A 14397-nucleotide genomic window follows, 5' to 3' on the forward strand; every position below is an offset into this window, starting at 1 on the left:
AGGGCGGACACTCGCGTGAGAAATATGAGGAACGAAAGCTCCTATTTATACTAATCACGTGAAGGAATAGGGTTTCGGAGACTCTTTGGAAGTGAATCTCGGAAAGATATAAAAAAGATACGTAAATCATGCAAAGAAGGGCCTGGGAAGAGGCGCAGCAGCCACTGCGTCTCTTGGAAGAGGCGCAAAGACTGCCTGTTTGCGTCTATTCCCGGAGGTTTCCTCCTGCTTAAGAAAGATTTCCGTGTTTAAGTTATGGTAGGACGGAAATAATTCGATTTATCTTTAAATATTTTAGATGAATATTACGGGACATTATTTGCCAAAAGACAAAATTTGAGAAATATGGAATAGAAATATCCGGAACATTCCAGAACATTCTGACTCGGGATTTAACAGCTATCAGAAAGTGGAGACGGTTTTTGACCCGGACTCCGAATGTACTCTAATTACTGCCAAAACGACCGTATCGGCACGTAGATGACAACTAAGAGGTTGACATTAATATTTGAGCAATCACTTGACGATAATCTTATGAACTGTCACTAATCGTTCCGCGAATCAAACATGCGGCCCAATCATCACCGGGTGGTTTGCGAGAGGTGCAGAAACGAGGTGTCTACAAGGAGTAGTACCATTGGCGAGGAATCGGCTCCAGAGAGGATGGGAAGATCCGGGTAAAGAGCTCCTGTTTGACCCCCTTAATGGCCATGTAGTCCTTGAAAGCACGGATGTGGTTGAGTGGGTCCTCCACTCCCTTGAATTTAGGCACGTCAGTCAGGGTGAAGTTGTTAGGTAGCTGGTCCCCCACTGGTTCGAACCTTCGGTTATTCTCAAGGTGGATATTATTGCCCCGGGCTAGGAGCTGCTCTTCCAGAAGTTTCAGCCTCTTCTCAGTTTCAGTCAGAGGTGGGGTATTATGTTCCCCAGTTTCCTTGTTCTCCAGGGCGTCGATACGGGTCTCGACGCGGTCCAGGGTGACCTTAAGAGTCAGAAGGGGTGGCTAATCGATCGGTTGTGACATCTCTCGTTGTTATCATTGTTGTTGTTGGACGAAGCTGAAGACGGGGCCATGGCTCTGAGGTAGAAAAACGGCTCACATTACAACTCAATCCGACACGGTTCCAAGACTGAACGCAGACAACACAGAGGACGAGACCAAGATCGACTCAACAAGACGGGGTGACCGTGTGTGGTCCCTCGGTGCTGACTCGATTTATGACGTGACGGTGTGTGACCGAACCTTTAACATGAGTCCAACATGACGGCGTGACGCCATTGGATGGGTCTCGTGGTGAGACGACTCATAAGTAAAAACCCATAAGTACGTTTGCTTTGACTCGATAGACACGAGGCGGAATTGGAATGGTGGACTGAAGTTTTCGAAAATAGAAATTTTCAAAAAGATTCGTTTGTCGCTTTAATTGGGCGGCTTCCGAAGATAGAGATCTCCGCAATTCGATCAGTTGAAAAGGGTTGTCTTAAGTTTATTTGCAAAAGACGGTTTGGGTTTGAGTCGGCTCGGAAAACAGTGTATTGTTTCCCAAGACGGTTTTGAAATTCAAAATTGTATGTTTTGAAAATCGAGTTTGAAATGTTTGAAAAGGTCTCGGGGACGGTGCATGGTCCTTGGGATCCCGAAAGTGTCTCGAGAAAAGGGTGTGTGCTTTTCCTCGGGTTTTGAAAGAGCCATTGTCGGCGCAAAACGGGTTAAAATCCGTGTCTAGACGCGGCGATTATAACGGCGTGAAAAGGTGATTTGAAATGGTTATACAAAACCGGGTTTGAAAATCGTCATTACGACGGCCTAGAAAGGCGATTTGAAATGGTTTATACAAAAACCGGGTTTGAAAATCGTCATTACGACGGCCTAGGAAGGCGTGCAACGGTCGGCAAAAGACCGAGGTTTGAAATGGCCATTATAACGGCGCAAAAAGGTGTTTTGAAAGTTTGAAATGACACAGAAGGACTTATGATCAAGTAGCGCATAAGCACTCACAGTTCATTATATTATGCATTATGCTGACACAGGTTTTGGCTTAAAAGGGTAGGTTACACACCAAGCAATCAAACCCCGATTTGCGAGAGCGATTCCAATCCAAACAAAATGTGTAAGGAGGGTGCCCTAGCCTCGTGCTCGAAAGTGATGAAAGCTCTTTGACGAAACAGAAATGTGTAACGTCAATGGTATGCTTGACTCAATCGGGATTCGAAACGCGGGGATGAGATAACTCACGCCGACGAAACGAGCCAATTGGTCGAAAAGGGTTAGGTTGTGGGCCCGGACAAGGAATCCGACCGTGACCGTAATATCAAATAATACATTCCAACCATGACCTCGTTCGAGTCTCACCATCTAGGGATCACAAAGGCGTAAGTCCTAGTTCTCCCCAGCGGAGTCGCCAATCTGTGGACATGGGCCCACCTGCGTATGCCCAGCCGATCTGTGGACAATGGCAGCGGTCTTTTTGAAAGCCACGCTCGGCGGCGTAAAGGTGCTTTCGACCGGATCGCTTTAGATCGGTCGGTTTCGTCTCGGTAAGGGTCTCGAAACGATTATTAGAGATGTTCGAAGTCGCCACCAAGCATTTGTGGGATGCCTGGAACCCGTTCCAATTCCATTTTATACCTCGGTCAAATCAAAGCACAACAAACGAAGAGAGGATGAGAGAGAAACTAGAGATAGAAAATTCTCTAAAATTCTGAGTTAGCTTCCTTATCAAGCAATGGCTCGATCAAAGAAAGTTACCAAAAATTCTCAAATCTCTGCTATGAAAAACAATCAAAAATCAAAAAAACATGTTGATCTTACTTTTAATACACAGAATAAGGGTAATTCTCATCATCGACAGCTCCAATTTTCATCGCAGGAATTTGATTCTGATCTCGAAGCCATTTTAGAGAAGGATGAAGAATCTGAACAGGAGGAACTGGCGTCTTCTCCGGTCACCACGCCGCTGGTCACAATTACCAAGGAAGACGTGGCTGGTGAGATTTCGTTCTGGTCCACTTCTGTGTATTGCTACGTGCTTGGTGCTAACCCTCCTAGTAATGTCCTCACTGGTTTTGCGAAGAGGGTTTGGCAAGCACAGGGTATTGATAAGATTTCTTTCCTTCCTAACGGGATTTTCCTGGTTAGATTCAAAACAAAAGAGCAACAACAATTCGTTTTGAATAATGGACATCTGATGTTTGATAATAAACCTGTAATAGTAAATGAATGGACCCCTGAAACTGAACTCATTAAGCATGATGTTCAGAAAATTCCCATCTGGATGAAATTGTTTGGGTTGGATGTGAAATATTGGGGTCAGGAGAGTCTTAAGAAGTTGTCTGGGGTTGTGGGTAAATTCATCAAGTGTGATGATGCTACTTTTCACAAAAAAATTCTGGGTTTTGCTCGGATTATGATTGAAGTAGCGATTGACCAACAGTTCCCTAATGAGATACAATTTGTTGATGAACATGGTAAAGTTCAATCCCTTAAGGTTGTATATGATTGGCTCCCCCTAACTTGTACTAGCTGTAAGGGGATGGGACATCTTGCTGAAAAGTGCAGGAAGGGTACAGAACCAGTAGTGGGCAAGAAGGTTTGGAGACCAAAGAAGGCACCTGCTAAACCTGGTCCTGTTCCTCAACCTAAACCTGCTCCAAAAGTGCAGAGAGCTGTTGTTCAACAAACTGGGGTTCCTGCAGTGACTGTGGTAGCATAAAAGACACCTGTACCAGTGATTGCTTTGACCCCAGTCCTGGTTCAGCAGACACCTAATGTGGGGAGTTCTATGCCTAGACGTTTTATGGCTAAGCTCATGAGAACTGAGACTGGTGAAAAGAGGAGGTTTACTCATGGAGGATTGTCTTTCATGGAGTCTCTAACTCATTCTCTCCAGCACTCTAGACTGGGCATAGGGACTGGTCCATTTGAAAGAGGGGAAGGTAGTAAGATAGGAGGTGATAATGGGTAGTTGTGGTATGTGGAATATTAGAGGTATGAATAATCCTAATAAACAGAAGGAAATAAGGAGATTCTTGCTCCATAATAATGTAGGGTTATTTGGTTTGTTAGAGACAAAAGTGAAAGTTAAAAATTGGGAAAATGTTCGAATAAATATTTGTGATGACTGGTCTATATGCTCTAATACTAGTCTTCATAAAGGTGGTAGGATTTGGTTAATTTGGAATCCCAACTATTTTGAGGTGGATGTGTGTGATATCACTGTTCAGTGCATTCATACCAAAGTTAGGGATAAAATTCGAAAGAATAGCTTCTGGTTCACTGTTGTCTATGGTTTGAATCAGGCAGCTGATAGGGAGGATCTTTGGAGTAGCCTGAGGTGTTATCAGAGGGTTATTCATGGTCCTTGGCTAGTAGGGGGGAATTCAATGCTGTCCTTGCTAGGAATGAGAGGATTGGGGGTGCTCCTGTTACTAATGCTGAACTAGAACCCTTGCTCCAGGTGGTCCAAGACTGTCAGTTGGATGACCTTAGTGCAAGGGGGGCTTTCTATACTTGGTCAAATAAGCATGAGGATGGAGAGAAAATCTATAGCAGAATTGATAGAGTGTTGATTAATGATGATTGGGCTATTATGTTTTCTGACAGCTATGTTCACTTCTTGCCTGAGGGAATGTTTGATCATTGCCCTTGCCTTATCAATTTTGATGGTTCTGTTCAGAGAAAGGGAGCACCATTTAAGTACTTTAACATGTGGTCCATGGCACCAGATTATCCTGATATTGTGAAGGAGGGGTGGAATTTGGTTTGTCATGGTACTGCTATGTTTAAGGTAGTCACTAAACTGAAGGGACTTAAATATCAGTTGAAAAAATTGGACAAGGATCAGTTTGGGGATATTGTTAACCTCGCACATGTTGCTGAGCTGTCATTAAAACAAGCTCAGGAAATGTTGGTAGGGGACCCCTTGAATGAGGTTCTTTGCAAGATTGAACGAATTTGTGCTAAAGAGGTGGAGGAACTTAGGAAGGCAAGAGATCAATTCCTGAGTCAGAAAGCAAAGTGTGACTGGTTGAAGCATGGTGATGATAATACTTCTTACTTCCATGCCTGCATTAGAAGGAGGAGGGCAAAAAATAGAGTGTTCCAAGTTGCAGATGTAAATAATGTCCTGTGCTCAACTACTGAGAGTATTCAGGCTGCTTTCATTCATTACTATCAGCAATTGTTGGGGACTGAAAAATATGTTAAACCTATTAATAGGAAAGTAATCAAGTATGGGAAGTGTGTAATCGAGGCCCACTGTCTCATCGTCGCTCCTATAATCGCCGAGGAAGTAAAGGTGGCTATGTTTGATATTCCAGGGACCAAGGCACCTGGTCTTGATGGTTATAGTAGCCAGTTTTTTAAAGATAACTGGCATATTGTTGGAGCTGATGTTGTTGCTGCAGTAAAAGGGGCCATTCATTCAAGAAGGCTCCTTAAACAGTGCAATGCTACTACCATTACACTTATTCCTAAAGTGCCACTTCTTAAAAGCTTGATCTTACGATTCGGGCCCATTGCACTGCTGTAATACTATTTATAAGTGTTTGTCAAAGGTGCTGTGTAATAGAATTGGTAAGGTCCTGCCTGATATCATTAGTCCTAGTCAAGGGGCTTTTATAAAAGGAAGGGATATTGTTGGGAACATTCTCATATGTCAGGATTTAATCAAACTTTATAAAAGGAAAAGTTGTTCTCCTAGGGTGTTAATGAAGGTGGATCTTCAGAAAGCTTATGACTCAGTGGCTTGGTCTTTTGTCCTGGAGATGCTTCAAGCTACTGGGTTTCCTGATTCGTTCACCAAGATCATTATGCAATGCATCACAACCCCCACCTACTCTCTATCTCTCAATGGTGAAACATTTGGGTTCTTTAAAGGCAGGAGAGGGCTCAAGCAAGGGGACCCTTTATCTCCTCTTCTCTTTACTCTATGTTTGGATTATTTGAGCAGGGTCCTAGGTGCGGTGCATCAGCATCATAAATTTAAATTCCATCCCCTTTGCAACAGGATTCAATTGTCCCATTTATGCTTTGCTGATGACCTGATTTTGTTTTGTAGAGGTGATAGGGGGTCTGTTGGCCTTATGTTGGCTGCTTTTGATCATTTCTCTACAGCATCAGGTCTGGAAATGAATAATGGGAAGTCTAATTTCTACTATAATGGGATTGATGAGAGTTTGGTCTCTGAAATTGAGAAGCAGACTGGTATGAAGAAGGGGCAGCTCCCTTTTAAGTATCTTGGTGTGAATGTGTCTCCCAAGAGGCTCTCTGTTCTTGATTGTGAGTGCTTGGTAGATAAAATTGTGGACAGAATTAGAAGCTTAGGGTCTCGAAAGCTCTCATATGCTGGTAGGGTTGTGCTGATTAAATCTGTGCTTAGCTCTTTACATTGCTATTGGGCAAGGATTTTCATCCTACCTAAAACTGTCGTAAACAAGATTGAAGCAGTTTGCAGATCTTTCCTGTGGTATGGCTCTAATCATAAGGAAAGTCCTGCCTTAGTTTCTTGGGCTACCATTTGTCAACCTAGGAAACAAGGGGGACTGGGTTTTAAGGATCTTCATGCTTGGAATGTTGCTGCTATTGCTAAATATGTGTGGTGGATTGCAATGAAAGCTGATCACCTCTGGGTTCGTTGGGTTCATGCTGTCTATATCAAAACTACAACATGGAAGGACTATGAACCAGGGACTGGCAGCAGCTGGGCTTGGAGAAAGATTTGCCAAGTCAAGAATATTTATAAAACTAAGTTATTCACTGATTCCACTGTAGAGCAGTACAGTTTAAAGGAGGGGTATCACTGGCTTAAACCAGTTGGAGATAAGGTCCAGTGGTATCCTTGGATGCTCAATAGGATGATTATTCCTCGGCATGTGTTCATGTGCTGGTTAGTGGCACAGAATAGGCTTCTAACACAAGACAGGTTGCTCAAAATGAATATAATTCAGAACAACTGCTGCTATCTATGTGGAGAGACGATGGAATGTCATGAACATCTGTTTTTTCAGTGTAGATATAGCATACTTTGTTTGGAGCTCACAGGCTGCTGGTGCTTAGTGGACTTACCAGAGAAGAATTGCATTGAATGGTGGATACGCTGGAGGCAGCAGTCTATATGGTTCAAGCAGGCAGTGGCTATGATTCTTGCCTCACTATTTGCCCATATTTGGTTTGTTCGTAACAAGTGCAGACTTGAGGGATGTCTATCACATCCTCAGGTGGTTGTCAATAGCATCAAACGAGAAGTGAAGTTGAGAATTAATCAATATGAGGTACCATGCAGGAATGGCAGGGTTAGGAATTGGGTGAATTACATAAGTAGTCATTAGCTATTTGTGTATTGAGTTGCATTCTGTATTGAAAGAATTTGTGTTGTAAGGGACTTTTTATGATTTTAATGACAAGCTTACATTTTCCCAAAAAAACAAATCGAAGCACAAAGCAGCATTTTGACATAGGTACTAAAGATAAGGAAATTGTCCCTCTTTAGCATCCTATCTCTAGAATGACTCTCGTACGCCCTGTATAAGGTCGTCCACTATCCAAAGTTTCTGAGTAAGAGGTGAAGGTACTTATTGGGAAGCCCTTTAATCAGACACCCAATCCCGCCCGCGTTTAGCGGCCTCTACTGATCGATCTTGGTTGGTTGAATGCAAAAGTTGATAAAACGGTTTAAATGCATGAATGCGCATCCAATGATTTAAACCTAACATGTGAGAGCTTTCTAAGTCGGTTGATTTAATCCAGGTATCAAGTATAAGATGTCGAGTTGGATTAATGGTTGATTTGCATGCAAGACGGAAATTAAACATCCATTTACCGTATTAGGTTTAGGGTGCATAACTGTAGATACCCAGTATCTGCACCTTCCAAAAACCACCCGATGATGATCGGACTGTAACGTGTTTTTGATATGCGTGCGTGGATTGGCTATACATGAGACGGTTTAATGCACTACTCGGATATGAAAAATGATTTCAAAAGTTTTCTAACTTCATTTGCATTAAAATAACACTATTTAGAGTTAAAACCGTCTTCGGACCCAAAACCGACTCAGAAACCCGCAATTCGAGTCAACCTGAGTCAACCCGAGTCAAACCAAATCTCGAATGTCGAAAATAATGCCATGAATGTTTTCATCATGTCATTTCCATTAAAATGACCCTAATTAGAGTCAAAACCGACACCGGGCCAAAAACCGATTCGAAATTCAAATCCCGACTCATACGGGTCAAACCCGAGTCAAGCACACAAAACACCTACCTCAAGTAACACCCAAAATCATCTTCTTAGATGCCCATGTTGTTACACGATATCCTATTTGATTACCACAAATCAACAATGGATGGAGAATAGGCCACGTCCAAATTGAAAGGGCAGTACACCCCATTGAGTCACGGGGTGGCTCGCGCCTCAATGGGGTGTCTCCTTAGCCTCCAAGCAAACACAACCGACCTACCATCCCATATTTCTCTATAAATACCCACCTTCACACACCATAAACTTCACGCGAGCGTCCGCCCCCTCACCTCTCTCTTAAACTTCTATACTCGACTTCCGAAGTCACAAAATCGACACGTGTTTACGACCTACCGATCGTAAACACAAGCCTTACACATATTGTTTGGTACCGTCGCCGTGCATTCGACCGACCCATTCGACCAACTCAACATTAATCAACATGTTTTAATTAACATATTTTCAACTCATTTTCAAATCAAAATCCTTTTTTAAGGCACTCTTTTAAACTTCTTTGATCGCGATTAGTCACAACGAGAAAACCGTCTCTAAAGTCGTCTACTTCGCAAACATCAATACACGTAAGTTTGAGGGTGTAAACAACTCCTTTATTTCATGTATTTACTGTTTTTATGAGTCTATAAGCATGAACAATGCATAACACGATTCAAATATAGGTTAGACGAGCCAAAACCGAGTTTTGGCTCGAGATGAAGCTCCTTGCTATGCAAGGGAGCTCGCGCCTCTTGTGGGTCTCGGGTCAGACTCATCCGTGTTTGAGTTCGTCTTTCCTTCAACACTTTCTTTTATTCTTACTTCTTTCCTTTTACGGTTTTTACCATTTCAAATGTTTTAATTCATTTTTATGATAAACATATTTTGACCATTACAAAAATCATCCTTGGTTCTTTATACCATGACGGTTTATTCCGTGACCCGATGATATTGTTGGTTAATTACATTTTAATGGGTATTTTAACACCCTTTTCTTTTATTTACCATTTTTCTCATTTGTTTACATTTGCAAATATATTAGTCATAATTCATAATCATCCTTGGTTCTTTATACCATGTCGGTTTAATCCGAGTACGATGACAAACATGACTAATTACAAATAATTGAACTTAACATAATTAGTTCAAATCAAACATTTTCCTTTTACCATTTTATTATGCTTTTCAAACATGCAAGTCCGACAATGAATATTACTAACATAATAGTAATTATTCCGAGTCAAGCAAATCATACTTGCAAACCATTCATTACAAAAAACCATTTTAAACAACCTTTTAAACAACCAGAAGGCACCTCTTGGCTCGCCCCATGGCTCGTGCCTCAAGAGGCCCTCTGTTTCCATCTTTCAAAACCAGGGCAGAGCCCCTTCCATCGCCAATAGGCTCGCGCCCCTATGGGGCTGCCTGGCGCTGTTCTGCCTCATTTTTAACACTTGTCTAGGACGATCCCGATTACGGTTAATCCGAATACATGATGGATCAGATTGACAAGCTCACGTTTTTACACTTTGTCATTTGACACCCTTTTTCAATAAATGGATCATGTTAAGCATCATAACCCGAACTTGGTAAATGGATGTTTAATTTCCGTTTTCACATGTAAATCAATATAAATCCAACTTGACATCTTATGCTTGATATTTGGATTAACAAACCGACTTAGAAAGCTCACATGTTAGGTTAACACTTTTGGATGTGCATTCATGCATTCACCGTTTTATCAACTCTTGCACTTAAACAACCACGATCGATCAGTAGAGGCCGCTAACGCGGGCGGGATTGGGTGTCCGATTAAAGGGCTTCCCAATACGTACCCTCACCCCTTACTCAGAACCTTTGGATAGTGGATGGCCTTATCCAGGGCGTACGAGAGTCATTTTAGGCATAGAATGCTAAAAGGGGGACGAGTCCTTATCTTTAGTACCTATGTCAAACACCGCTTTTTGCCTTGGTTGACCTAGGTATAAAGTGGATTCGAACGGGTTCCAAGCATCCCACAAATGCCTGGTGGCGACTCCGAACATCTCTAATCGTTTCGCGGCCCTTGCCGAGACGATACCGACCGATCTAAAACGATCCGGTCGAAAGCATTTTTACGCCGCCGAGCGTGGCTTTCAAAAGACTGCTGCATGTCCACAGTTTGGCCTGGCGTGCAGGTGGCCCGTGACCGCGGACCGGTAGGCGGCCCAAATCTGCAGACCGAGACGTGGCCCATGTCCACATTTTGGCGACTCCGCTGGGGAAAACTAGGACTTACGTCTTTGTGATCCCTAGATGGTGAGACTCGAACGAGGTCTTGGTTAAAGTGCATTAATTGATATTATGGTCATAAGTCGGGTTCCTTGTCCGGGCCCACAACCTAACCCTTTTCGACCAATTGGCTCGTCTCGTCGGCGTGAGTTTTCTCATCCCCGCGTTTCGAATCCCGATTGAGTCAAGCATGCCATTGACGTTACACATTTCTGTTTCGTCAAAGAGCTTTCATCACTTTCGAGCACGAGGCTAGGGCACCCTCCTTACACATTTTGTTTGGATTGGTATCCCTCTCGCAAATCGGGGTTTGATTGCTTGGTGTGTAACCCACCCTTTTAAGCCAAAACCCGTGTCAGCATAATGCATAATATAATGAAACTGTGAGTGCTTATGTGCTACTTGATCATAAGTCCTTCCGTGTTATTTTTCAAACTTTCAAAAACACATTTTGCGCCGTTATAATGGCTGTTTCAAACCTCGGTCTTTTGCCCACCGTTGCACGCCTTTTTAGGCCGTCGTAATGACGATTTTCAAACCCGGTTTTTACAACCGTTTCAAAACACCTTTTCGCGCCGTTATAATGGCCGTTTCAAACCTCAGTCTTTTGCCGACCGTTGCACGCCTTTTTAGGCCGTCGTAATGACGATTTTCAAACCCGGTTTTTACAACCCTTTCAAAACACCTTTTCGCGCCGTTATAATGCCCATTTCAAACCTCGGTCTTTCGCCGACCGTTGCACGCCTTTCTAGGCCGTCGCAATGACGATTTTCAAACCCGGTTTTTATAACCATTTCAACACGCCTTTCTAGGCCGTTGTAATGACGATTTTCAAACCCGGTTTTTATAACCATTTCAACACGCCTTTCTAGGCCGTCATAATGACGATTTTCAATCCCGGTTTTTATAACCATTTCAAAGCACCTTTTTATGCCGTTATAATGGCCATTTCAATCCCGGTTTTTATAACCATTTCAAATGCACCTTTTCATGCCGTCATAATGCCGATTTCAAACCTTGGTTTTCACAAACCATTTCAAAATACCCTTTTACGTCGTCATAATGACCGTTTCTAACCTCGGTCCCTCGCCGACCGTTGCATTCTCAAAGCGCCCTTTTACGCCGTCGTAATGACGAATTCTACCCTCGAATTTCCAAATTCGAAATCAATTTTCAAACAAAAACGTTTTTCAAACCGTCGTAATGACAATTTCAACCCGCGGAACTTTCCAAATTTCAAACCTCGTTTTCGAAATCAAATTTGGCTTTTCTAAGCCGTCGTAATGACGATTTCAATTCTCACTTTTCGATTTACATATCGCCTTTCAAAGGTTAAAACGGTTTTCTAACCCGTCGTAATGACAAATTCAATCCTCACAATTTCCAATTTCAAATCATTTGGAAACGAATTTAACCGTTTTCAAATTCCATTCAAAATCAAATCGTTTGAAAACAATTTAACCGTTTTCAAATTTCAATTCAATTTCAAATCTTTGAAAACCAATTTAATCGTTTTCAAATTTCAATTCAATTTCAAGTCTTTGAAAACGAATTTAACCGTTTTCAAATTTCAAATCCAAAATCAAATCTTTGAAAATGAATTTAACCGTTTTCATATTTCAAATCCAAATTTCAAATCCTTGAAAACAAATTTAACCGTTTTCAAATTTCAAATTCAAATTTCAAATCTTTGAAAACAAATTTAACCGTTTACAGATTTCAATCAAATTTCAAATCATTTGAAAACAAATTCAACCGTTTTCAAATTTACAACCCAATTTTAAATCTTTTGAAAACAAACTTAACCGTTTTCATGGCCATTGTGATGACGATTCCAAATTATTCGATTCTCGATTTTCTAATCCGTGATTCGGAATTCGAAAATCCGTCTTTGAAAACAACACATTGTTTTCAGAGCCGCCGCAATTTCAACTCAAATCGTCTTTTGAAAACAAACTTAAGACAACCCTTTCAACTGGTCGACCTTCTAAAGATCTCTACTCTTTGGAAGCTGTCCATAAAACGACAAATGAATCTTTTTGAAAATTTCTATTTTCGAAAATTTCAGTCCACCTTTCTGATTCAGCCTCGAGTCGATTAGAGTCCAGTCGATTTCAAGATAACGTCGAGTCTATGCCGGAGTTAGTGCCTACCTTCTGGTCTAGGTCGTGTCGTCTAGTTGTCGAGACATATCCAATGGCATTATCAGAGTCGAAACCTGTCGGGTTTTAAACCCGCATTTCCCCTACATTACGGGTCAAAGGTCAAGTTTGCGTACATGTCTTTTTCCAACGGCGTCACGCCATCGACACACCTACAAACTGAGTCAAAAGTCGTCTTTCTAGGCATCACTATGCCAAAGTCGACACTCGAGTCTAAGTTCAAAGTCATGCACCAAGAGTTCAAACACAAGAGGTCATTCACGATCTTTAATGAACTCATAACCTAGTCACACCGTCGCGTCTCCACAACAAAACTGCCTTTTGTACATGTGTGTCGTACTTGCCTTTGTTTGTGCAATACCTTGCCAAGACAAGTTATAACGCCTATCGTTATGTCAATAGGAATCCCTTGGGAGCCATCAATCGCCAACAAGAAACTCAAGAAGCCGATCAGTCTGCATCTGCCATGACTTCTGCTGAAACCAACAACGTGGTCCTTCGACTCCTGGCTACCGTGGAAAACTTGAGCACTCGTCTCTCCCATGTTGAGGACAAAATGATGACCGAGAATCCTCCCTCTTCTGATATTGAGCAAAGGGTTAAGCTTCTTGAAAGCCGGCTACTGGCCAACGACCAAACCAAAACCAGACGACCTCATCGGTCCTTCCCTGATTTGGGTATGCCTTATGCCACAGCCTTGGAAAGGCTAACCTCCCAAGGAAAACTTCAGCCGATTGGTCCAACTCCAGACCCTTCACCACACAAGCGAGGACGTAGATGGGACGGAAAACTATTTTGTCAATATCACCAAGGCCGCGGACACGATACTGAAATGTGTCTTCCTCTAAAGGGTGTCATCCTTGATATGATCGAAAAGGGCGAGTTACCATTACCTCCCTCAGCAAACAACAAAAACAACCATCCTGAAAACCCTATTTAACACAACGAGGAATCTTCCCTGAATTGCTCTCACCTCATCTCTCTTGACGATGAGAAAATTCATGCAATTGACGAAGATGGCATACAAAGCGCTATAATGATGCTCTCCGTCTCTATCAACAACATATTCTCAAAGCTGCAAGTTGCTATCGATGACTTGAACACCCGAATGGCTAATTTGGAGAAAAGGTTTGGTAGTACCGAAAATGAACCTAACCACCAAGGAGAAAACCAACCCTCCGTTCACCAACCGACAGCTATTAAAAATGAGGGGTCATCTGATGGTTCCCACATCCACGAACCTACCAACAAAGAACATGAAATTGCCTCACCAAAATCCCCTTCAAAATATCAAACAACATCCCAAAAACTTCCAATTGACAACAACCCAATCCTGCTTCCGCCCAGGATTGACAAAAACAAAAACAAAACTCACAAAAACATCCCAAAAAACACCAATGCTGGAATCGTGGGAAAACATCAAAGGGTATTCACAAATCTGGGAATAACATATGTCACCGCTCTGGAGATACTTGCTTCAGAAGGAATGCTCCAACCCATTGGTCCGACTTCGGATAAACCCGAACACAAAAGAGCCCGATCCTGGGATGGTAATGCCTATTGCCAATATCATCAAGGCAAGGGCCATGACACCGAAACCTGTTTCAAACTCAAGCATGTCATTCAAGATATGATTGAAGCTGGCAAAATCATAATTGCACCTCTCAGTCAAGACAATCCTCCTGAATGTCTCAAGTCAAACAGCAAGGTTGAACGTTCTCAAAGGACATT

General features: G+C 42.3%; 1 protein-coding gene across 1 annotated transcript; it reads left to right on the top strand.

Annotated features, from left to right (window-relative positions):
- The first annotated feature begins 2726 nt into the window (after positions 1-2726).
- LOC141649247 (uncharacterized) lies at positions 2727-7329 on the top strand. The gene is made up of 5 exons (XM_074457942.1): positions 2727-3704; positions 3762-3951; positions 4067-4347; positions 4458-5527; positions 5571-7329. Exons 1-5 carry the CDS (start codon positions 2727-2729, stop codon positions 7327-7329), a joined length of 4278 nt encoding a protein of 1425 aa, XP_074314043.1.
- The last annotated feature ends 7068 nt before the right edge of the window (positions 7330-14397 follow it).

Source organism: Silene latifolia, chromosome 3 (genome assembly GCF_048544455.1).
Source record: "Silene latifolia isolate original U9 population chromosome 3, ASM4854445v1, whole genome shotgun sequence".
Taxonomy (NCBI): domain Eukaryota; kingdom Viridiplantae; phylum Streptophyta; class Magnoliopsida; order Caryophyllales; family Caryophyllaceae; genus Silene; species Silene latifolia.

Coding starts and splice junctions, on each gene's coding strand:
- LOC141649247 (XM_074457942.1), top strand. CDS start 2,727: ATGGCTCGATCAAAGAAAGTTACCAAAAATTCTCAAATCTCTGCTATG. Junction 3,705..3,761: donor GGGTTCCTGCAGTGACTGTG/GTAGCATAAAAG, acceptor CTGGTTCAGCAG/ACACCTAATGTGGGGAGTTC. Junction 3,952..4,066: donor GGAAGGTAGTAAGATAGGAG/GTGATAATGGGT, acceptor TTGGTTTGTTAG/AGACAAAAGTGAAAGTTAAA.